Source organism: Pan paniscus, chromosome X (genome assembly GCF_029289425.2).
Source record: "Pan paniscus chromosome X, NHGRI_mPanPan1-v2.0_pri, whole genome shotgun sequence".
Lineage (NCBI taxonomy): Eukaryota > Metazoa > Chordata > Mammalia > Primates > Hominidae > Pan > Pan paniscus.
In genome coordinates, this window is record NC_073272.2 from 22,044,669 (window position 1) to 22,071,376 (window position 26,708).

Sequence of the window (26,708 nt, forward strand, 5' to 3'; positions counted from 1 at the left end):
AATTTAATGATGCAAAAAATATGCTTGCAATATATTACATTAAAAAGGATACAAAACTATAGTATGACCCAATTTTGCATCCCCTCCTCCCAACATGTGTGCATGTAGCTGGCAAAACATACATAAAATCTTATCAGTCGTTACCTGGGTCACAGGATTTTCTTCTTTGTAATGTATTTTCAAAGTTATATGCACTTATTATGTATTAATTTTATAAAGAGAAAAACAATACATGTAATTAGAAAAATCAGTTTATTTCTAGTTAAGGTGCCCTTATGCCTGCTTTACTATTCCTCTAGCTACTTAAGGTCTGTTAGTACCCAACATTGTTCTATTTTCTAGATGAGGGTAGGAATGACCTCTGGTTATATTTACATTTTTATGTTTAAGAGGACCCTTTCAGAAACTTTTTTTTTTCCTGGTCCTGTGGTTGTGGCCAAGTTTCAGGCTGGGATCCACCTCATATTTTTTGAAGTGTTACCGTCTAAGGGGGATTCTGCTTATGAAACAAGAGTATGTTGAGATAAGAATAAAGAAATGAAAACATAGTAGCCAAAATTAAATCTGCATTGTGAATAGCAAGTATTAGAATTGACACTACAGAAAACGGAATCCATGCCACAGAGGACAAACTTGAGTAAATGAAAAAAAAAAAAAAAGAAAGAAAGAAAGAAAAGATTTAAAGAAACTATGGAAGACAGACATAGAAATAATCTATGAATAACAGATGTTCCTAAAGAAAAAAAAACAGGCAGTTTAATCAATCAAAAGTATAAGAAAACTTTCCAGTTCTGAAAAAAAAATACCTGAGACTGGAGACTGAGAAGGTTCAACAGAGATCATCAACACCAAGACATGTCCTGGCAAATGTTTTTAAATTTCAAGGATAAAGATATAATCCTACAAGCATACAAGCAGAAAAAAATAGGTTATTTCAAAGGAACTGAAATCAGACTGACCTCAGATTTCTCCTCTGCAACAATAAAATGCCAGAAGACAATGAAGTAATCACTTACAGAGAATTGAAAAGGAAAAGTTATGATCTAAGAATTTTATACCTCATTCTAGTTTTTCGTGTTCAAAGCTCACAGGAAATTATTCTTAGATCTGCAAAGTCAAATTTTCGCCATCCTGGTAGTTTTTTTAAAAAATAAATTGTTCAAAGGTACATCCTAGACCATCAAAAGAGAATAAGAGATAAAGAATATTGAGGTAGGAAAGAACTGGTGAAGTATACTGACACCAATCTAATATCTAGAAATAACTGAGTAAAACAGTTAATCCCACTAAAAGAAAAGGGTTCAATAGTGAAGAATAATTGATATGAGTATATAAACAATATAAAAGAAAAAACACTTCAGAAAGTTCAAAGTAGGATTTGTAACATCAGGTTAAATTAATGTGAACTCAAAATAAAAGAGGTAGTGGGAGAAGCCAAGATTCTAAATTCTCTTTCCTAGAAGGATATTTTAAAACCATTAGTTTTAGTAGTTATCCAGTAAATACAAATTTTGGAATGTTTTGAAAAACCATACAGTAACCAAGAATAGATATTACAGTTCGAATCACTAAAGATAACAACTGGCAGAGACTATTAATAATACTTTATGCAGGCATCACATTCAACCCTAAGAACATGAGTCAGGTATAATTATTCCTATTTTATAGTTGAGGAAACCAAGGCTCAGCAAAGTTAATTACTGAATGGCAGAAGCAGGATTCAAACCCAGATCTTTTTAGCTCCGTAATTCATTCTTCTATATTTCATAAGCTCCTCAAACAAAACAATTTATATGGAAGAAGAAAAAAACCTCACAAGAATAAAAAATGTAAAATAATATGACGGAAACCATTCCAAAAGTAATAATGTAAGAAATGTAAAGTTTAAAGTGTTTAATTATACAAGGAAGTGGCTTGCTGGATATTAGATGTCATTAAAGAATTACTGATGTTTTATGAGTGATGATAGTAAGGTCCTTATGAATTTTGAAAGTCTATCTTTTAAGAAGTATAAATGCAAATGTTTATCGGAGGGTGGTTAGGGGAATGAGAAGAGGAAACAGAAATGGAACAAGATTGGCCATGAGTTTGATAATCCTTGAGGCTGGGTTATGGGAATATGTTGGTTCATTACACTACTCTCTCCAGTCTGGTATGTGTCTGAAATGTTTGATAATCATAACTTTAATAATCAGGTTATATTTTTTAAAAAGTAAACCAACAACTATTTACTACTTTAAAGAGAAACCCAAACCAAACAGATAAGTATAAAAAAAAATAAAACAAGCGTTTATAACATTAATACCAAAAATAAAATGTAAGGCAAAAACCTTAAGCTGAGTTAAAAAAGTCATTTTATTTGGATTAAAGATATAATCAATATTGAATACACACAGTAAAAATGATTGCTATCATTTACTGAGCTCCACATACCAGGCAAATGCTAAGGACTGTTATCTTTGATGCTTCTTAACCACTCTGTGAGGTATTATCACCAGTTTACAAATGAGGAAATTAAGCCAAGATAGGTATGTCAAACTTTCTAAGCACTGGATCCCCAGTCGCCTAGCAAAATGCCTGGCACACACAGTAGGTGTTCAATAAATATTTGTTGAATACATGAGAAAGTCTAATATACTGCCTAAGGCTAATAAGTAGAGCCGAAATTCAAACCCAAATCTAATTCTAAAACCCCTACTCTTTTGGTTTTTGTTTTGAGATGGAATCTGGATTTGTCACCCAGGTTGGAGTGCAGTGGCACAATCTTGGCTCACTGCAACCTCTGCCTCCCGGGTTCCAGGGATTCTCCTGTCTCAGTCTCCTGAGTAACTGGGACTACTGGTGCGTGCCACCACATCCAGCTAATTTTTGTATTTTTTTTTTTTTTTTAGTAGAGACTGGGTTTTACCATGTTGGTCAGGCTGGTCTCGAACTCCTGACCTCAAGTGATCCACCCGTCTCGGCCTCCCAAAGCGTTGGGATTACAAGCGTGAGTGACCACGGCTGGCCCTAAAACCCCTACTCTTAATCACATAAAAGTCTTTTAATAATATTCCATAGTAAGAGTGCAGAGGTTTATTTCCTTCTCTGTATTTTCTACAATTAGCATGTATCACTTTTTAAGCAAAAAAGTCATTAAAAACAGTAAATGCATAATAGTATTGAACATTTAACCATGACTAAACCAACCACAAAACAGAAGAACAGATGCCTTGGAGAATATAACATAAACTAAATGGAAAGAAAATGGATGGGAAAATTTTAGTGCACTAATATCAACTAGCATAATAAATAAGGACAAAGCATTTGAAATAATTTATATTAGAACAGGTAGATAATGAATTTTATAATGTAAAAAGAATATGGGTTGTTTTCAACTTTTAAGTTTCTATGAAAAGTTATAAAAACTGACCATGTCACCTAGGATGGAGTGCAGTGGTGCAATCTTGGCTCACTGCAGCTTCAAACTCCTGGCCTCACGCAATCCTCCCACCTCAGCCTCCGAAAGTGCTAGGATTACAGGCCAGTTTAAAATTCTTAAAGGCAGGAATTACACAGGTCACATTTTCTGATTACAATAAAATATTGAATAAGGAAATAAAGCACTCACTCAGAAATTAATATTCTTCTAAATAACTACTGGGTCAAGGAAATAAGTAACAGCTATCATTTATTCATTGCCTATTTTGTTCAAACTACAGTGCTACCTGTGTTACACATATTCTCTCACTGAATCCCAATTAATAATTAAAAATCATCCATGAGGTGAGTTACTACGTAGAGAAGAAAAAAAGTTAGGTTGAGATTTTAATAACTTGTCCAAGATCATAGAGCTATTAAATTTGCAGATAAGATAATTAAATTCAAGTTCAAATACAAAGCTCCTACTACTTACATAGAAATGCTGTTATACTGCTGTTAGAGTTCACGTACAAGCATCTAGCTATGCTCATTTTTCTCCATTCATAAAATAGTTTTGTAATAAAAGTGGAGAAAACTAGAGTTCTTCAGCACATGTTCTGAAAGTATTTATTTGTTAAATACACTATTCTAGGAAGGTTATGGTTCATTTTTCTATCATTGATCAGATAAAATACTTCAAATTACATAATCTCCTAAAAGGGATTTCTTTAAATATACTTATTTTTATTAGGACAATGAAAAATGAAAGAAAACATAAAAATTAGGTAAACAAAATAGGGAATATAAGGAAAACATGACTTGCCACTACATTTATTTCTAAAAACTGGTGTATCCTTGGAAAAGTTGCTTTTTTCTGGTATTTATCTGTAATCCATGAGTTCTATGGAATCTTGGCCAGCATGGATTTGAAAGTCTGCCACCAACTGTGGGCAAGTCCCCAAGCCTCTCTAAGTTGTGGTTGCTTCATCCATAAATATGTGACTATCCAGGAGCTCTCCCAGCTTGAAAGTTTTACGATCTTCTATAAAACTTTAAGGATTAAAGTTTTAGATTAAAGTTATTTAAAATTTTGGGGGGTTTTCGTACCCAAGGAAGTTACTGATTCTATGTTTAAAGCTGTTTTTAACGTTACTTCTAAGTGTAACTTTTTCTTCCACTTCTGCATTTAGAATAGTTTTATCTATACCTGTCAATGGTGCTTTTGTTCCCCAATGTAAACATAGATAATGCCAAAGAACTCACTGTACGAATGTTGTCAAATAAAAGAAAAAAATACAATATTGGTTTTTGTGCAGATTAAGGGAACTTAAAGCAATTTTATAATTTCCACAATCTGATCTATTATTTTACTAGAGAAAATTAGTAAAGTATCAATTAAAAAAATTGGGATCTACTCCTAATCCTATTCCTGCTTCTCCAATACCTTCAAACCCTCTTAGTACACAATGGCATTGGTAATATTTTCCAATCTGCCTGATGATCAAAATTACCTATGGTTCCTGTTAAAGATATATTACCTGGACCTATCTCAGCCCAAGACTGAATCAGAATTCCCAGAAGCCCCATTTTTAAGTATATTATTTTTTAAACAGGCACCTTAGAGGATGCCTGTGATTACACAAGACTGGGAGGCCAGGCGCGGTGGCTCACACCTGTAATCCTAGCACCTTGGGAGGCCGAGGCAGGAGGATCATGAGGTCAGGAGTTCGAGACCAGCCTGGCCAACATGGTGAAACCCCGTCTCTATTAAAAACACAAAAATTAGCCAGGCGTGCTGGTGCATGCTTGTAATCCCAGCTACTCAGGAGGCTGAGGCAGAAGAATCACTTTAACCTGGGAGGCGGAGGCTGCGGTGAGCCGAGATCGCGTCACTGCACTCCAGCATGGGCAATGGCATGACTCCATCTCGGAAAAGAAAAAAAAAAAAAAAAAAAGGGAAACCCCAGTGTAAAGATCATGAGCTCTGGAGCCTGATACATCAAGTTTCAAAGCCTGGCTTTGTTCTTTATTATAGGTGTGACTTTGGGTAAGTGACTTAACATGAATCTCAGTTTTCTAATCCATAAAATTTGGATCCTAATTATGCTGGAGGTTGTGGTACAGTTCAGTATGCCCAGCCACACTGGGTGTTTAGGAGGTGTCAGTTTCTCTTTCCTCCTGCTCATCTTGTCAGGGGAAACGACAATTACTGTTATTTGAGGGGATTTTGAAGAGCCCTTTGCCCTAATGGGTCCACTTCCATTTCTAGGGCTAAAAATCTGAGTTCTGGATAACCCTTTAATATATTACTTGGGTTGGCTAATTCAGGGGTCCTACAAACAAGTTAAATGATTTATTCTGGTTTCCAGAGGTTTAATGAAGCCCTCCTACCCAAAATAGATACACCATTATGCTGGGCTTCAAAGTCCAAGCTTTTATTTGCTGTGACTGTGGCAAAAATCACTTAAACCTCTGTTTCCCCATCTGTAAGACAAGTGATGCTAAATGTCTACTGAACTAATAAACATTATTGATAACATAACTATTAATTAACACTTAAACATATATATTCTTACAAACATCTTTATGTACAAAAAGATAGCATTAATAAGTTACAAGGAAAACGATACAATGGTACTTGCTCAAATACACAATAAATCAGAACCTGTTTAACAGAATTCTTGTTTGTGTAATATCAACTGTATCTCAATACAAAGTGTTTTAGGCATGTTTTTAGGTGAACTGACTTAGGAAGAAAAAATCCAAATGATCCACTCTAATTAAAATATGTATGTGTATATATATATATATATATATATATATATATATATATATTTAAAACTCACCCTAGGTTTAAATATAACCTAGTAACAAAGCCATCAAAACTAATTTCTGAAAAGATAACCACAAATGTAGTTTCTAATTAGAGTTCCATGATTAATTCTACATGCATATTTATTAAGCATAAATAAAGAGTATTAATAGGAATGCTTTACTAGGCTGGGCGCAGTGGCTCACGCCTGAAATCCCAGCACTTTGGATAGGTGGATTGCTTGAGGCCAGGAGTTCAAGACCAGCCTGGCCAACATGGTGAAACTCTGTCTCTACCAAAAAATACAAAAATTAGCTGGGCGTGGTGGCACATGTACTCGAGTAGTCCCAGGTACTCAAAGGATTAGGCAGGAAAATCACTTGACCCCGGGAGGCAGAGGTTGCAGTGAGCTGAGATCGTGCCTCTATCCCAAAAAGAACAAAAGAGAACACTTTACTAAACGTTGTTAAGTTTTAACTGCTCACATAAGCTATAACTTAGAGAAACCTAAGGAAATTTTTAAAAACGAAAAATCTGAGGCCGGGCGCGGTGGCTCATGCCTGTAATCCCAGCACTTTGGGAGGCCGAGGCGGGTGGATCATGAGGTCAGGAGATCGAGACCATCCTGGCTAACACGGTGAAACCCCGTCTCTACTAAAAACACAAAAAAATTAGCCAGGCGTGGCAGTGGGTGCCTGTAGTCCCAGCTACTTGGGAGGCTGAGGTAGGAGAATGGCATGAACCCGGGAGGTGGAGCTTGCAGTGAGCCGAGATTGCGCCACTGCACTCCAGCCTGGGCGACAGAGCGAGACTCCGTCTCAAAAGAAAAAAAAAAAAAAAAAGAAAAATCTGAGAATATTTATTCAAAACAAAGGAAAAGTTACCCTCAAATCTTAAAAAAATAAAAAACAAAAAAACCTTCAAATCCTATTGAAAGTAATTTAAATTACATTAAAGAACCATAGCTTTTTTTCTCATTTTTTCAAATTGTTCTTTAATGCAATTCAGTGATTTTCTTCATTTAGGTCTTGTCCTTTGCTTGTTATATTTCTAGGCATTCAACATTTTTGTCGCTATTATGAATGAGATCTTTTTTCCATTACAGTTTCTGTTTATGGCTCCTAAACAGGAAAGCTGTTTGTTGATTTCTGAATACATTTTGTGTAATATCACCTTAGTAGACTATCATTTGTTTTAATAAACCTTTTTAGTGGATTTCCTTAGGTTATCTAAGAGGATAATGATATCATATATGAATAATCTTTTATCTTTTTGAATACTCTTTGATTTTCTTATTTAATTGCATTAGCAAGCTCTTCTAGAAGGTAAAATAGAAGTGAAAATAGCAGGCATAGTTTTAATGAGAATGCCCACAATATGTCCCCATGAAGCATGATGCTGGTTATTGGTTTGAGATGATTTTTTTAAGTATTAAGGACATACCCTTTTATTCCTATTAGTAAAATTACTGGGAATAAGTTTTTAATTGAGAATAGACACTTTAATGCTTTTTAATTTCTTTTTATTTTTTGAGACAGAGTCTCGCTCTGTCGCCCAGGCTGGAGTGGAGTGGCGTGATCTCTGCTCACTGCAAGCTCCGCCTCCCGGGTTCATGCCATTCTCCTGCCTCAGCCTCCTTCCAAGTAGCTGGGACTACAGGCGCCCTCCACCATGCCCAGCTAATTTTTTGTATAAACTTTTTTTCTTACATTTTATTTAGACATGATCAAATGATCATAAAGTCACAGGAAGTTGCAAAAATAATACAGAGAGGTCCCATACACTTTTAACCTACTTCACCCCAGTGGTAACATCTTATATCACTTCCTGTCAAAGCCAGGATATTGCAACTGGTACAATGCACAGATCCTACTCAGATTTCACTGGCTTTACAGGTATGTAGCTGTGTTTTCTAGGCCATTTGATCACATGTGTGGGTCTCTATATCCACCACTACAGTAAAGATACCGAACAGTTTATTGCCACCAGGATCCCTCATGTGGCCCCTTTACGACCACACTTCCCTCCCCTTTTCCTAATTCCTGACAATCAGTAATCTCTTCTCCCTTGCGATAATTCTGTCATTTTAAGAATGTCATATAAATCATATAGCATGTGACCTTTTTTTCACTCAGCATAAATCCCTTGAGATTCATCCAAGCTGTTGTGTGTATCGACAATTCATTCCTTTTTAGTTAGCGAGTAGTATTATTCCATGATGTGGATGTGCTACATTATTTGACCATTTACCCATTCAAGGACATTTGGTTTCTAATTTTTGGATAGTACAAATAAAGCTGCTAGGAACATCTGTGCACAGACTTTTATGTGGACATAAGTTTTCATTTCTCTGCGGTGAATGTCCAGGAGTACAACTGCTGGATCATATAGCAAGTATATGTTTATTAATAAATGGCCAAACTATTTTCCTGAGGGGCTGTATCATTTTATGCCCTCACCAGCAATATATGAGTGATCTAGTTTGTTTGCATCCTTGCCATTTATTATTGTCACTATTTTTTATGTTGGCTGTTCTAATAGGTATGTAGTGATACCTCATCATGTTTTTTCACTTCCCTGATAGTTAACCATGCTGAACATCTTTTCATATGCTTATCTGCTATTCATCTTTGGTGAAGTGTCTGTTCACTTCTTTTGTCTATTTTTTGCCTGGATTGCTTGTCTTTGTTATTGCTGAGTTTTGAGAGTTCTTTGAATATTGTAAATACAAGTCCGGTCTCAGTTACAGGTTCATACCCTTCTCAGAGTCTTTTTCATAGATAAAAGGTCTTGAATTTTTCAGAAGTTCAATTTATTGTTTTCTTCTTTTATAGAATTTGCTTTTGGTCTCAGGTTTAAATGCTTCATTTAGCCCACAGTCCTGAAGATCTTCTCCTATGTCTAAATTCTAAAAGTTTTCTAGTTTTACATTCAAATCCATGATCCATTTTAAATTAACTTTTACACAGTACGAGATTTGGGTTGAGACTTATTGTTTTACCTATAGATGTGCAATAGCTCCAGGCACCATTGTTGAAAAGGCTATTTATCCTTCCTCTATCAAACTGCTTTTGTAACTTTGACAAAAATCAGTTGGCTGTACTTACGTGGGTCTATTTCTTGTTCTCCATCTTATTCCACTGATCTATGTGTGTATCCCCTTGCCAATACTACAGTATTTTGAGTACTGGATATAGTAAGTCTTAAAATCATTTGGAAGGGTTCCTCCCATTTTATTTTTAGAGACAGGGTCTTGCTCTGTCACCCAGGCTGGAGTGCAGTGGTGTGATCATAGCTAACTGCAGCCTTGAACTCCTGGGCTCAAGGGCTCCTCCTGCCTCAGTCTCCCAAGTACCTAGGACTATAAGTGCGTGCCACTATTCCTTGCTAATTTTTAAAAAAATTGTTTTTCTAGACATAGGGCCTTGCTATATTGCCCAGGCTGGACTTGAACTCCTGGCCTCAAGTGATCCTCCAACCTCAGCCTCCCAAGGTGCTGGGACTACACCATTAAGTTTTATGTTAGCTGTAGGTTCATTATCAAGTTGAGCAAGTCCTCCTCTATTAGGTGGCTGAGTTTTTATTATGAATGAATGTTTAACTTAGCTAAATTTTTCTCTTTCTCATAAGCCATTTTATGATCAAGAAAAAATACGTTTTCTCCATTAGTATCATGTGACTTGTCTTCTTTAACCTTTTAATATGGTAGGCTACCTTGAATGATTTTTGAATACTGTGTCTGATGTGGAATAAAACCCACTTGGTCATGGCATACAATTCTTATATGTTGTTAGATTTGTTTTGCTAGTTTTTGTTGAGGATTCTGTGTCTATGTGCTTCAGGGATACTGACCTGCAGTTTTCTATACTATCTTTAGGTTTTGCTATCAGGATAATACTGGCCTCATAAAATGAGTTGTAAACTGTTCTCTATTTTCTGGAAGAGACTATGTAGAATTTATGTGATTTCTTTATTCCTGACAGTCCAAGTTTCCTTCTTTTATCATTCTCTTTCAGGGTCTGCTACTCACAAATTCTCTTAGTTTTCCTGGATCCAAGACCACTCTGATTTTACCTTCATTCCTGAAGGATATTTTCACTTGGTATAGAAATCTGGGTTGACAGTATCTTCTTTCAGCACTTGAAAAATGGTGTGCCATATCCTTCTGGCATCCATAGATGTTTTGAGATGAGGTCTCACTGTGTCGCCCAGGCTGGAGTGCAGTGGTGTGAAGATGGCTCACTGGGGCCTTGACTGTCTGGGCTCAAGTGATCCTCCAGCTTCAGCCTCCCCAGTAGCTGGAATTACAGGCACGTGCCACCATGCCTGGCTATTTATTTTTATTATTGTTATTATTTGTAAAAATGGGGTCTTGCCATGTTGCCCAAGCCGATCTCGAACTCCTGGGCTCAAGCAATCCTCTTGCCTTGGCCTCCCAAAGTGCTGGGATTATAGGTGTAAGCCCCTCAAAGTGCTGGGATTACAGGCGTAAGTCTCCCAAAGTGCTGGGATTATAGGCGTAAGCCACTGTGCCTGGCAGACGTCCATAGATTCTGATGGAAAATCTGCTGTCACGTGAATTGTTCCCTATAGGTAACAGTTCATTTCTCTCTAACTGCTTTAAAGATTCTTTAATTTTCAAAAGTTTGATATTTTACTTTTTCAATTGTCATAAAACATAACATAAAATTCACTATCTCAACTATTTTAAGTGTACGGTTTAGTAGTATTAAGTATATTCACATTATGCAACTAATCTTCAGAACTATCTTGCAAAATTGAAACTCTGTATCTATTAGACAATAACTACTCATTTTCAAAAGTTTGATTTTGATTTTGTCTAGGAGTGGATTACTTTGGGTTTATCTTATTTGGGATTCAGTCAGCTTCCTGAATCTGTAAGATTATGTCTTTTGCAAAATTTGGGGAAATTTCAGCCATTATTTCTTCAGGTCCAGTTTCTTTTTTCCCTTTCTGGGACTCTGATGACATAAACGTTAAATCTTTTGTTAATGTTCACCAGGCTCTTGAGGCTCTGTTCATTTTCCAGTTTATTTTTTCTCTATTGTTCATTTCTATTGCTTTATCTCCAATGTTATTCTTTCCTGTCATCTCCATTCTTCTATCTAGCCCATGTAGTAAGTTTATTTGTTACTGTATTTTTCAATTCTAAAATTTCTATTTGGTTCTTCCTTATGGCTTCCATTTCTTTTCTGAGACTAATTTTTCATTTGTTTCAAGAGTGTCTGTGATTGCTCACTGAGGCATTTTTGTGATGGCTGCTTTAAAATTCTGGTCTGATAATTACAACATCTGAATTATCACAGTGATGATGTGTGTTGACTGTCTTTTCTCACTCATGTTGCGATTTTCCTGGTTTTTGGTATAAGTGATTTTTTACTGTCTAATGGATATTTGGAGATTATAGGACTCTTTCCTATTTAATCTTTTTTTTTTTCCCCGAAGCAGGCAGTCCTCCTGTTGAGGTGGAGTGTGTATGTTCAACTTCCCTCTGGGCCGCACCAACATCACCCAGGCAAAAGTGGAGCAATGACTCACACTGTTTTGTTGCAGATGGGTGGGACGGAAGTTCAGCTCCACTCTTAGTCCCAATGAAAGTAGGGCACCAACCTGTATCACCTCACTGCCTCTGAGTAGGGGTGTAAGCTCACCTCCCTGCTGGGCCCCACTGATGACAGGGAGGAGGAAAGCAGAGGGCTGACTCATACTTCTTTGTTGCTGCACTATAAAGCCAAAAGCTCAGCTCCCCAAAGGACCCAGCTAACAACAGGGGAGGGTAGAGAAGGAAGCAGAATGCCAACTAGCCCTGCCACCCATCACTTGCCAGATGGGAGTGAAGGCTCAGTTCTCCACTGGGCCCTACTGACATTAGTGGAGGTAAGATGTGTTGAGAATCCTACCTCCAACCATCTTGTTCTGCCTCGTTGATGTAAGGTGAGGGTAGAGTATGGATTAGCCCTGGCTCACGTCACCTTGTTAAGTGTCATTGCTTCTGGGTTGGGGTGGAGGCTCAATCTGCTACTAGACCCCACTGCTGCTAGACACCACCCTGGCAAGAGCATAACTTCCTTCAGCTTGAAGTGGAATGAGGGAAAATGCTTCCTGCCTGGTCTGCCAAAACCACCCAGCAGGGGGAACCAAAGTGCTGTCTGCTTTTGCTGGGCAAAGAAATGGGTGCTTAGGTCTCTGATCTCCCCAGCCCACACCACTGGGTTGGGGAGTGAGAGCACTGTTATTTGCTTCTTTGGGGTGGGGTGGGGTGGGGTTTTTCTGATGGTATTTGGCCAGGGTAGGGTGAGTATTGTCAAAAAGGTTTAGACTTACTTGGCTACCTTTCCCCCAGTTGTTTGTCTAAAGGAAACAGGCTTTTTCTCAGAGCTCTTTTTGTCTGTGACTGTTGGCAGTTCTAGTTTGGAGGCTTTCATAGCACCCTGTCTAGGATATATGGGAGGTGACAGGAAGAACACAAATAGTGAATTCCCTGGGTTTTCTTGAGTCTCAAGGTCTGCAGGCTGTTTGCCTTCTCTTTCCACCTTTAGAGTGTTCCTGTGCTTGTTTGTTATGTCTAAAGTGTTTTCGCTGTAAGGGAGATCAAGGAGGAATAGGGGTCCTCTATCTTGGCAGAACCAGATGTATCCTCCAAGTGATTAATTTTTATGTTGAAAATAACATTTATTTTCTAATTTTCCACATTATGGTTGAAAATGTACTACAGAAAACTGCTGTAACATTATAGGTCATAATTTCCTCCTAAAGATCCAATTACATCTGCTTATATTATTCTTTACTAATTTACCTTGTTTCATGCTATTAAACTTCCTGCCCACCCCAGTACTTCTAGACTTTAATGTTCCAAAAGAAAATAATTCCATTTAATTCATTTTCACCTAGTAGTATACTATACATACTCAGAAGAGCTGGCGGGGGAGGGGAGGTGGTGGGCAGGAGATAGCTTTAAAACTCATTTATGAGCTCTTCTTTTTATTAATCCAAGGCAAAACTTATTTTTAATTTGCCTATGACATTTCTCTAAGGATTACTTAATATGAACATCCATTTTGATAGCTATTACTCTTGAATTATACCAACAGCCAGCAGGAACTTGAAGGAAAAGAGGCAAATAAGGTTTTGTTTTATTTGCATTTTTACTTCTTCAAGTAACATACCTGTATACGTTACTTCACTTGAGATGGATTCCTGAATTCATTTATCTGTTGACTTATATTTAATTTCAGAGATTCTAGGCGTATTATCTTCCTATTAAGATTAATAATTAATCTTCAATTAACTCTTGCACTTTTGCTTTAAATAAGAAACTATAGACTAGTTTAGGCCGAGGAGACTCTAAGGAAAAATATCACTGCCCCAGTCTTTGTTTTCTTTCTGTAACTTTCTTTTTTAAGTTCTATAATCAATATTTAATTCTTTGTTGTGTTCCTCTAGGAATTCCACTCTGGCTGAGAGAAAGGGTGCCCTAGGTGAGAGGTATCCTAAGGCACTTTCATAGAACCTAGAGCTCTATTAACCCATTTGGAAAACCACTATTTTAGGAAAAGCCTTGTATTTATCAAATCTAAAAAGAAAGAAAATATCTTAAAAGCACGTATTGAAACTAAGTTTTCTGAGAAGAAATACATATACAAGGAACTTCCCTATCAGCATTAGAACAAAAGCCAACTTAAGTCCCTAAAACGGTAACAAAATAAGCACGTGAATTATGTATACGAATGGACAAGAAGCACATGAAAAGATCCTTAACATCATCAGTCATTAGAGAAATGCAAATCAAAATCACAATGAGATACCATTTCACACCCAGTAGGATGGTTATAGTAAAAAAGACAATAATAAGTGATGGCAAGGATATGGAAAAGCTGGAACTCTCATACACTGCTGATGGGAATGTAAAATGGTACAGGCCAGCTGGAAAAGTTTGGCAGTACCTCAAAAAGCTAAACATAGATTTACCATATGACTCAGCAATTCTACTCCTAGGTATATATCCAAGAAAACTGGAAACATATGTTCACATAAAAACTTAATACGAATGTTCACAGCAGCATTATTCATAATAGCCAAAAGGTAGAAACAATTTCCAACGTCCATCAACTGATAAATGGATAAACAAACTGTGGTATATCCATACAATAGATTATTCAGCCACATAAAAGAATGAAGTCTTCCTACATGCTACAACATGTATGAACCTTGAAACATGTAAGAACCTTGAAAACAGACACAAAGGCCACATACTGTAGGATTCCATTAATATGAAATGTCCAGAATAGGTGAATCTAGAGACAGAAAATAGATTAGTGATTGCCAGGGACTGGGGGAATGGAGGAAATGGGGAGTGACTGCTAAAATGTATGAAATTTCTTTTTGGGGTGATGAAAATGTTCTAGGAAATAGATAGTGGTGATGGCTGCACAACCTTGGGAATATAGTAAAAGCCACGAATCATATACAAGGGTGAATTTTATAGTATGTAAATATCTCAATTAAAAAAGGAATTAGGCTGGGTACGGTGGCTCATGCCTGTAATCCCAGCATTTTGGGAGGCCAAGGCGGGCGGATCACCTGAGGCCGGAAGTTCGAGACCAACCTGGCCAACATGGCAAAACCCTGTCTCTACTAAAAATACAAAAAATTAGCCAGGCGTGGTGGTGGGCACCTGTAATCCCAGGTACCTGGGAGGCAGAGGCAGGAGAATCACTTGAACCCGGGAGGCAGAGGCTGCAGTGAGCTGAGACTGCACCACTGCATACTCCAGCCTGGGCAATAGAGCAAAATTTCGTCTCAAAAAAAAAAAAAAAAAAAAAAAAAAGGAATTAGGCCGGATGCGGTGGCTCATGCCTGTAATCTCATCACTTTGGGAGGCAAAGGCGGATGGATCACCCTGAGGTCAGGAGTTTGAGACCAGCCTGGCCAACATGGAGAAACCCCATTTCTACCAAAAATACAAAAATTAGCCAGGCGTGGTGGTGGGCACCTGTAGTTCCAGCTACTCGGGAGGCTGAGGCAGGAGAATAACTTGAACCCAGGAGGCAGAGGTTGCAGTGAGCCAAGATTGAGCCACTCAACTCCAGCCTGGGTGACAGAGAAGAAATACATATACAAGGACCTTCCATATCAGCATTAGAGCAAAAAGCTCTGGGTGACAGAGTGAGACACCGTCTCAAAAAAAAAAAAAAAAGAAAAAAAGAAAAAAAAAGGAATTAATTAGGGCTATTTGACCTGACAGTCGAAGAAAAAAAAAAAATGATCGCATAACTTTCCTTTTAAATTTCCTTTTCTTATACGATAGCAAGATAATTGTTAACATTTTTGGGTTGAGCCAAATTCTGTTTTCTGGCACTTTGAGGGAACATCAAGTAGATTTTTCTGAAAAGAGGATGCAAAGATAGAGAGGTAACGATTTAATAAGCTGCAATCAAAGAACAGAGCACATTTACTCAGGCATACACCTAGAGGCTTCTGTAAAGAGAGCTGTTAAGTAATGTCTAGGCAGGCCCCCCTTTTTCCAAGTACTGTAATTTTTGTTTCAAACGTTAGACATTTTGTTTTATTTGTAAGACAGCTAGTTAGAAATCTCAAATAATCTTCCCATACAATGCCATAAATGCTGTTTTTCAGGCCAACTCACAAAAGCCTATTTAACCCACTGTATTTGGAAACTAACATCAACTTCACTCAGTTTTACTAACTTTTTAAACTTTACCTATTGACTACTTAAGCACTGTCTCTATTGTGAACAGCATTCCTAGTTCATGCCAGGATCACATCATCTCTACAGGCCTCCTTGGTGAGAAGAGGGCTTCATGCTACATACATACATATATTTATATATGTGAGAAGTCACCTATCTCTCTAGGTTATTCTCTACATCTCCACAATAGCTACCCATGTAAACTACCTGGAACCTTTTTCCCCTGTAGCAGATTTCATTTAGACTGAGTCACTCACCTGGATGTTCTCAACTCAAACAGGGCTGTGTAGTGAAAAGTCATTAGAATTTGCAATCTGTGAGACTTGGGTTTGAATTCTGGCTCCTTCAGTTACTAGCTGGGCAACCATGAGCACGTTATTTAACCCTTCTAGGCTTCAGTTTCCTCATCTGTAAGTTGAGGATAATTCTGTATACTTCATTCAAGTTGATATACACAAAGTGACTTGTCAAGGGGGGCACTCAATAGACGTGAGCTTCCTTCCATCTTCACTTGGGAAAGAAAGAGCAGTGATCTCAACGTACCCCTCACCCTTCGTTTGTAGGTAGGAACATTCTGAAGTTGTTTTTGTAAACTAAGGACTGTATTTTCCAGGCTTATAAATTAAGGCTAAGGCAAGACTGTATATTATCTTGGATTTGAGTACTCTGACACAGCAAACGAGTTAAAATTAGCAGACAGGAGAGAAAAAGTAATATTTGAACTTTTGTGCATTGTGGCTCTTTCAGAATTTGTATTTAAGATAGTTTAGATAAAATTAAAGAGTTGTATTGATATGATGTGGATGACAAAATGAATTTTAGTGAAATGAATGTGCTGCACACCCCAACTCTGACTTTGTTAACATATCACCTGCAGCAGGTCTGCCTGAACAGGTCTCAATTTTCTTACATAAATAGGGTAGGGCTAAGTTGTTCTCTAAAATTATATGCTAAAAAAATTTAAATGCTTTCATATTTCAAAATGCACCAATCCACTTTTTCCGTTTTAACTAGCACAGTACAGTGAATGCAACACAATATTTAAACAAATTACCATACAGTGATTTATTCATCCAATAATATAGAAGATAATTGTATATTTTTCTACCCAGAGACATTAGTCTTACTGTTTATGTCTCGGTCTGTAAGCTCGGTGCACAAGAGGAAACTTGTAATTACAACATTTTTTGATATTTAAATTTCCCCCAATGCTTTAGTGTTATCACTTGAATGAGATGTCACAGTAAAACTATTAAAGCTGTAGGAAGAGTAGAATGGTGATTTGTGGGGTATGTACCACCCTAGAGGGTTTATCAGAATCTTCAGGGTAGAAAAGGACAAAACTAACCTGATTAAACATAATTTGAAAAAGCATGTTAAATATTTGTTTTTAGAAAAGGTTTAGCCTATTAATTTCAAGATACAAATCATACAAGGTAGAAATGAAAAAAACACTGGTGTAAAAAATGCATTCAATTTGTACTAATCCTGTAATCTGGAATTGTACTGTTCAACATGGTAGCCAATAGCCACTGGTGACTATTAGGTAAAATTTAAAAGTTCACTTCCACACTAGCCACATTTCAGGTGCTCAACAGCCACATATGGGTAGCAGCTACTGTACTAAACAGTGCTGATCCAGAAATTTTTTGTGATTTTAAGTAAATCTTTATTATTTTATATTATTTTCAGATAGATGCCTCTGTTCCTAAATGTGAAGAAATGAAGTAACATTCTAGGTAGCTGAGATTTTTGCCACAGGTTTTACAAGATTTCTGGAGTGAAGATTTATCCCAAACCACTGCACTTGAGATGCATTTCAATCTATTAATGTCAAAATGATCTTTTGCTTCAGGCTATCATTTGACATCTGCTTCTAACACATATCAAATGACTGAACCAAGTTTCCTAGGACAAGCTTTGTGGCCCAAAGAATTAGAGACAAGCTCACAGAAATCTAAATGACCAGGTCAGATTTGAAGATGAGATTATCACCATATGTAAGATTATAAAAATCAATTTATATGGTGGACAAAACAAGTTTTTAAGTTATATAAGAGACCATGGATATATTAGTTAAGATGGGAAAATTCGATTTAACTTATGGTTGTAATTCTACTATGACAAGAAATCTAAAAGTGCTTTTAGATTTACACCTACGTGTAGAGTAACAAATATTTAGGAAACTAGCACTATTTTATGAGAACAACAGAAAAGGACTCACAATGTGGAGATGTGACTCCAGGCAGGGCAGTAGGCTAGCTTTCAATTTAAAGCTGCCTGTTTTTTAGTTCATTCATGTTCTACTTTCTAGCTGACATCTTCAAGAGAGGAAGGTAAATATGCAGGGCAGGTAATGTCAGCAATTGAGCCATTCTGTTATGGTATGTAAAACATAAAATCACTATTCATTATTTGGTAATATGCCCAACAAATACCCCTGACCCCAGAGGTATTTGTACATGATGAGCAGAGACCAGAAAAAGAGTGAGGATGCTATTTTACATTATTTGGAAACTGTAACTTTTTTATATTACTAATCCTAGCTATCTATTCTCTAGTAAGTGAAAACAAGAAGCAATTAATTTAAACAGGAAAATGGGAGAGAAAAGCAGATTAACAGTGGCATAAAGTGGCATATAAGAGAATTTTTAAACTACAAATATTAGACATAAGTTACAGAAACAGTCAAGGTGCAGGCCATTTAGTAGGGGCAATTAGCTTGATATTAAGTAGAATATGACCATTAATTTTCAGAACAGTGAATCAAAAGTGTAAATTATTTTTAACTTTTATTTAAATTATTATTAAATTTATATTCACTATTAAGACGGAACATTTTTATACAATTTAATTTAGAAAGATTTCAATTCAAAATGAAACAAAACTCTTGACAGTTAAAGAAAACACTTCAATATAGTCAATTAAACATAACAGCTCATTTCCAGGCAATACTGGATCGCGTTACTGTAGTTATCAGACTTTCCAAAACTGTGTTCTGCAAAGCACTTTGTGTCCACTGAGACTTCAATAGATGGTTCACAAAAAAGGGGTTCTGACATCAAGTCTCAAATGCTGTGGGCCATATCCATTTTGCAGATTCATTGTATACAACATCTTAAAAGTTCTAAATTATACAGTAAAGACAGGTTAAATCTTATTTAATGCCACATTTCCCCAACTTACTTGATTATGCCACACTACCTTGTTTTTTGAAGGGGGGTGATTCTTGAGGCATGGATACACCTTTTAACATCATATCTCCAGAGACTTTTCAGCTTGAAAAATACTATATATACTATTTAGAGTTCTGTAAGAACCAACACCACATTACAGACAAAATCTAAAGGATTACATTTCTAGACAGGAAAACCCAGTTACCCTATGGCATTTCGAAATAACTAAAACAAATGTATTTATAGTAATGGGGAAGGAGGTGTGACATATTAATTTCCTTCCCTAAAAATTAACAGAACGGATTCATCCTAAAATATAAAAAGGTGTGCACATTTTGTGTTGGTATGTTTTAGAAAGAAAGTTAAAATTCTACCTATTGATGCTATAAACTGACTTTAACCATTTCTTCAGGGACACATTATCTTCAAGAGGTAGACATACAGAATACACTATATTTCATTGATTAAAAGATACAATCAAGTGTAAGATACACTATTATTTTATATATTGTTAAGGAAAAACATGCTGCTAATTAAACTATGACATCCCATGGACTGTGAGACATCTTCCAATTTGAGCAATGTTAAAAATGTGAACAAACTTTCCTTTCTTCCTTCTTCCACATATATTCTTCACAATGTTGTTTTTTCCCTTTAAAGACAATACTGAGGAAGGGATCAATGCAAAAAGGGTAAGATTCAAGAGATTTCTGTTCCCCTTGCCCTTTCAATTACGTTCAGATATTACCATGACTATTTAAACTGATCAATCAAATAAATCACTTTTAATTGCTTTGCTGGATTCTAAAAAATTACCCCAGAGGAAAAACAAAGAACTGAGACAGTTCTTTAAGAGGGATGATTCATTGTAACTATTGTTTATTAAAAACTTAAACCATGTACTGAACCAAGTACTTTACATATATTATCATTTCATTTAATTCTCACCAAAACTCTATGAGGTAGACATTATTTTCATCCCTATTTTACAAATTAGGATGTTGAAGTATAGAGATATTAAATATAACTTGCATAGGGTTACAAAGTTATTAAGTGGCAGAGCCAGGACTCAAACACAGGTCTTTATGGCTCCAGAGCTTATGTTCTTTAACACTTTGCTATTAATCCAAATAACCCCACAAAGTCCCTTCTAAGTTTTAAGAATGAGCAAAAACCAAAATACTTAATTACTAGTAACTAATGTATTTGCTTAAAACAGGTCACATGACAAAAAGACAAATACTGCATGTTCTTACTCACATGTGGGGCTCATAGGTAGGGAGTTTCTACTCAGAATGAGAGTTACTAGAGGATAGGACGAGTGTGGGGGTTACAGAGGGGGTGGGGGTGAAGAAAGGTTGGTTAATGGGCACAGTACATACAATTGGATAGAAGGAATAAGTTCTAACAATGGATAGCAGAGTAGAGTAGGGTGACTATAGTTAATAACAATGTTTTATATATTTCAGAATAGTTAGAAGAGAGGATTTGAAATGTTCCCAACACACAGAAATGATTAATGGATATCCCAAATACCCTGATGTGATCATTACACATTCTATGCATGGAACAAAATATCACATGACCCCATAAAAATATACAAATATTATTTATCAATTGAAAAGTAAACATTTTGGTGTGCCAAAGTTTGTCTTTCAACAGTTTGTTTAACCAAAGAGACAACTTCCTCCTATGTTTCTGTACATTAGGGATTAATAAATATTGGCTTTTAAATTGTACAACTTGATAAACTGTCAAAAAATAAATAGGCCAAATGTATTAAAATAATCATAATGTGCTATATGGATACATTTTATCCTGAACCTGTTTTATAAAACACATACACACACAGACACACACACATTTGCGTTTGTTTTGCTAAATCATGACAAAACTTAATGATTAAATATGGTAGTTTTTACTGAATGATTAAATAGGGTAGTTTTTCTTTGTTTTAATGCTTTTTGGTGTTAAACTGATAAACTAGAATATCTGAGATCTGATATCTCCAGGTTAATGATACAGGTCACTGTATTAATTCCAAAAGAACACACTGATGGGAGTGGGGTGGAAGGAAGACATTGAATGCTAGGTATTACAATTTAGATACTTGTTTTTTTCTATTTATGTGAATTGGGGAACGGGATGTATAATATATGTACTTGCACAGCTGCATTTCAATGCTTTAAAATGTGTTATCCACCAAAGCACATAAACAACTGAGCACTATCACACGCAGGCATTACCAGTGAGACCACCACCATGTCAGTGTGTCATTCATTATAATCTGAACCGTTGGGTCTAAAGCACCCATTCTGCACTGGGTCAACCAGGCAACTGTGACCTTACCCATCATTCACAGCCTGGCAGATCACATGTCCCTGAGCATTGAACTGTAGAGCAAATCTTGTTAATTATCACAATGGTATGAATTTCTTAGTAATAAAAATTTTTAAAAACTTTAGGACAATTGTTCTGCAACTCAGACTTCTAGATAAGTGATCTGTATTTTTGGTCATTCTATAATTTAGCAAATGTCAAGTCCTTGGTCAGGAGTACACAGTCCAATTATGCCACCTGTCTTATTAAAAATAAGATATACTTATTGTGGTTTCCAGAAATGTATACTAAAGAGAAGACAAAGTCTGCCTATATTTGCTCCTGTAATTAGATAAAAGTTTTATTAATAAAATTTAAATGCATCCAGCAACTTTCACATTTTGAATCTACCCCATTACTACAGGATCAAGCTGCCAAAATAAAGCAAAGTTTTCTAGATTTTACAAAACTGACATCCTCTATCATAATCACTGAAAACAATGAAGTGTTCAGTAATGTGTCACAGTTACTTGACAGTTGACATGTAACAATACCTGTCCTCTCCTCAGATCTTCACTTAGGGGAAAGAAAAAAACCTGAAAGGTGGTAAAAATAAAACAGGAAAAGGAAAAGAAACAATAAAACATTTTTTTTCAAAATCAATGGTTATACTTTAATAGAGCATTTTCCCTATAGATAAAATAAGAAACCTATATAATATTGATATAGTAGAAATACTATAAAATCTATGTACTATACTATAGAATACTACATAATCTTTGAGGTTAAAAATGGCTGCACATTCACTAAACATGATTTCCCACACAAAGGCCTCATTTTCTATAATAAAATACTTATATAGTTGATTTTTAAAATATTTTTCAGTGCATCATGGGTACCTGTTATTTAAAGGAAGTCGAGGTAGCTATTTTCATACAACACATTGCATAATACACATTGTATACAACACATTATATTGTGGCTATTTTATATAACACATTTCTATAAAACAAAAATAACCTCCATAATTTTATCATTTTGAAAACTTCATATTTAGATTTACTATCATTTATACCTACTCTATTGCAACGGAGAAAAAAGTATCACTCTAGGTCAGGCTTATGATCCAGTAAATGCTGTCTCTGACAGCACTGGCAAAGAATTTGTAGAACAGAAGAGCCATAATTCCTACCTATCCATCCTCTAAACAGTCAAATATTCAAAAGCATATTAGCATCTTTAAGTAACTCACTAAAGAGTTCACCTAGACCAGTTAGGAAGCTAGTTTGTTTTTTATCTTGTACCAACCCTTACTTTGCTTACATAGTACTTCCTTTATTATCCTAAATTTGCTTCTTTAAACATTTGGCCTAGTTCTAGCCTATCATGTTCTGACCCACGTTTGAGTTTAACCACAAGGGTTTTTTTGTTTTGAACACCATGAGATTCGTGTGAGGTCTTAAAGCAGGAAGGCCAGTGTAAAGGAACTGAAGAAACTGCCTGTGTTTTTACTGAGGCACTGAGGTCTTTTTAAATTGTTCATATTTTAATGAGATTAAAATGATAAAAAACAGATAAGATTCATAATCATCCTATTCCTGACTTTCATGATTCATTCAGCAGATATTTATTAAGTCCACAATATGTCAGGGCCAGGCATTGTGCTGAATGCTGAGGATTCAGAGAGGGGGGGGAAAAATGTCTGCTTTCAAGAATTCACAGTGTACTAGGGATGAGACCATAAATGTAAACTCCTACACAGACCAATCCTGAAATCTTTTAACCTGGAGAGAAGTATTTTGATGTATTTACTCAAGTAAATGACTCTAAAAAAAACTATGTTACTCTGGTAAAATACAATTATCTGATAGGAACCTACTGGGGGAGGAAACGGTATAATAGTGAAAATATTAGACCTCTGAGTGGAACTTTTCAACCTTTCCCTCACTGTCTTCAATATTTCCAAATTGTATCAGAAGTAATTTACTTGAAATAGCTGAACAAGCAAAGGAAATTAAATATCTAAAGGCAATTTGTTAGAATTTAATTTTAATAAATCTTGGCAACACTGGCTCTGTTTGACATACTTTATGCCAGAATAGCAAGAAAACTCTTTGAAAATAGCAAATTGTGGAATCCTATCTGTCAAGTTCTGGAAAACATGATAGTAACTGAAATAACAAGGCTTTACCAAATGAGACCTCTCATAATACTCTATTTGTTTCTGGAAAATAGATGACCTCTAACTACTGGCTTATTTATACCTCGAATTTTTCCACAAAAGATTTGGAACAGCTACCCTGATATAAAACGAAGCACATGAATTGTATCCACCTGGCTTTGAATTATGGCTCTGCCATTTACTATTTATCATCTTTGTACCTTTTAAATTCTGAGATTTGGTTTCCTAATCTATAACAATGCGGACCATAATCCTACCCTGCTGGGTCACAGGAAGGATAAAATGAAATAGTAATGTAGCACAGTACCTGGCATATAGTTGGTGCTAAATAAATATGTTTTGTCCTTCCTTATCCAAATGCATTCTAGATAGAAAAAGGATAAGGTGGAATTTTAAACGATATTGTTTTCCTATCACACTGATACATGCCAAGCAGAAATGTGGACTGATCTTGAGTTGCAATTGTTAATGTTTGTATGTAAAAGTCAGGCTCAAAGCAAATTTAATTTCTTTCCACAAGTTCAGTACTTTGCGAACATTTTATTAACCTTTTAGCTATATTATTTAATGCAAAAAATTTTCTGGGGAAAAATATGACAAGAGCTCTTGCATACTGTTTTTCACACTACCCATCTAAAGGATTATTAAACATCATAAATTTGGCTTTTTAATAAAATATTTATAGTATTAGTCTGGTTAACAATTTTAAATAAAGTTCTTGTGATTCTGCCAGTCTTAAAAACATGATTTCCTTTCTTTCTTTCCTTTTCTTTCAACATATATCAATGTCTTTTCCATTGAAGAGCAGCATTTAGTTCAGGTTTTACAAGTATGATCCAAGTCGCAAAATACTAAGCACCAATCATAAGCACTATTACAACTCTGCGTGCGTTAAGGAGAACAAGCAAAATTGTTATACAGCAGCGGAGGTGACTGGGCGAAAAAGTGAAAAGCGATTTGAACTGATCCCTCGCCCTCTCCATTATACCGGAGAATGCAAGTGTCCCGCATCTCAGATTAAACTGAGCCTCAGTTTTACTGACGTAACCAGTAACCCTATCTACTTCTCACACTGCGGAGGCCGGCAGGGCAGCGGCTGCCGCCAAGCACACCACTCATCAGAGCCTGCCCCGTTCCACCCCCGCGTTTCAGTCATGCTTTCCAGAAATGGGGTCACTCACTCAGTAACTATTACACACACGCAGCCTATCATCCTGTAATCCCCTAAAGTCCGCTGCGGGGAGAGAAGGCAGCAAAAAGTCAAGAAGGAAGAATCACAGACGCGCCACCATCAGGAATTGATTTTCCACTCCGGAGAGGAGCGGTGATACCTTGGAACGGGTCTTGTCTGGATTATTTTCGCAGACCCCGAGTTGTTCTGGGACAGGGGCGGTTCAGGAAAGCTCGGTGTAGTGATGCGCCCGGGGAAATTCTGTTTTGCCCTGTTTGGGTATATTGTTTGGGTTTTGGGCACTAGGATGGGTGTCTCAGGGACGATCACCAGATCCCGGGCGAGGAAAACCAGAAAGCCTTTTACGGCGGCCGCTGATCTCCTTGAATATCACCCTCTCACCTCCATGGACAGGAAACTCAAGTTAAACTCACAGGGACGGGGGTCTAGCTCTGCGACCTCAGAAACGGAGGGGGTAGGGGACCTTAGGCTTCCACTTTCTTCTTTGCAGCAGCAGAAACCGCTGCGGCAGACGAGGGGGAGGCAAAACCCTGCACCCCCTACCCGAAACCCCCACAGGTCGCCGCCGCCCGTGCCCCGCGCGCCGGTCTCCCCGCAGCAGCCCCTCCCTCGGCCGGACTCGAGAGTCCCTGCTCCCCGGTGAACCCGATCCCTACCCCTCCCTCATCTCCCAAAGTCGCCAAGGTCCGGGAAAGCCCCCGACCCGGCTGGGCCAAACTTCCCAACTCCCCGCCGGCCCCCGCTCCGCCTCCCGCTTCCCCCACGCAAAGTTGATTAAAATTGGCTTCTTGCAAAGCCCCAGCGCCCACTCCAAACCCCACGCGCCACCACACTGGCAGCCCCCCGAGCGAGGGAAGGAGGTGAGGGTGAGGGTGGAAGGAACAGACAGACCGGCAAATAGACCCACCCCAACAACCCAAACCAAAACCCTGAGCCCGGGGGAAAGACGCGAGCGGGATCAGAACGGGCCGAGTGGCCAGCTCCGGGGAGCGAAGCGAGCCGGCGGGGGCGCGAGGAGGAGATGCGCCGGCCCCGGCCGCCCTGCTGCACTCACCTCAGCGCTGTCGGACGGGCTCTCCACAGCCATCTTCTGCCACGGGTCCGCCAGCTGCGCCAGCGGCATCTTCCCCCCCGGCCCGCCGCCTTCACCGCCTCCTCCCTCCCCGCCCGCCCCACGGCCGGCCCCGCTCCGTCGCCGCCCGAGCCCCACGGCAGCGGCGGCGGCGGCGGCGGCGGCGGCAGCGGCAGCGGCAGCAGCAGCAGCAGCAGCGGCAGCAGCAGCAGCGGCGGCGGCGGCCCCAGAGAGGGCTCGACGCCGACGCCGACCGCCCGAAAGCCGCGCGCCTGGCCAGAGACGCCCGCGCGCTGAGCGAGAGCCTCGCGCCTCCGCTGGGCACCGGGTCTCGCCCCTTTCTTCCTCTCCTCCTTCCGCCGCCGGGACTACGGCTCCGCCCCCCCCGCCGGTTCCCGCGCCCGCTCCCAGCAGAACAGCGACCGCCGCGCGCTCCCCCACTTCCGCTCACAACATGGCGCCTAAGCGATACCTGTCTCTCAAAGCGAGGCTCGGCCGCCGCCACCACCGCCGCGCGCACCCAGGGGCTGGGCTAGTGGAAGACACGCCCCCGGCCGCTGCGCTCCGCTCCTCCCTCTTCCCACCCCCCTCCTTCTGCGCCCCAACCTCAGCTTCTGGGCCTCGCCTACTTTCAGGAAGGGCGAGCCCAACAGATCTGGGGGCGTCGGCGGGAGGCGGGGGAAAGAAATGGGAAAGGCAGGAGGGACGAAGGCTGGGAGCCTTTCACCGCCAAGGGTCTAAGCCGGTCGGAGGCTCCTTGGGAATGAGGGAGAACAGTGGTCCCCGCCCAGCTGGGGAGGGAGGTGGGCAAAGTACCGGGGGC

General features: G+C 38.3%; 1 protein-coding gene across 12 annotated transcripts in view; it reads right to left on the reverse strand.

Annotated features, from left to right (window-relative positions):
- RPS6KA3 (ribosomal protein S6 kinase A3) overlaps positions 1–26,416 on the reverse strand; it is a 120,726-nt gene extending 94,310 nt beyond the window's left edge. For 5 of the 12 annotated variants that reach the window (XM_034950453.3, XM_008972961.5, XM_034950450.3 and 2 more), the window contains exons 1-2: positions 25,868–26,005; positions 807–900 (exon numbers count right to left, since the gene is read on the reverse strand). Coding sequence is in view for 2 of the 12 variants with exons in the window: in XM_008972958.5 (XP_008971206.1) it covers positions 25,868–25,936 (69 nt within the window). In the remaining 10 variants the exon portion in view is untranslated. Of the gene's footprint in view, positions 1–806; positions 901–1,058; positions 1,173–25,867; positions 26,321–26,357 lie in introns of those variants that run through there. The other 7 variants (XM_063601604.1, XM_034950448.3, XM_034950449.3 and 4 more) reach the window with 5 other exon arrangements.
- Between the last annotated feature and the right edge of the window lie 292 nt (positions 26,417–26,708).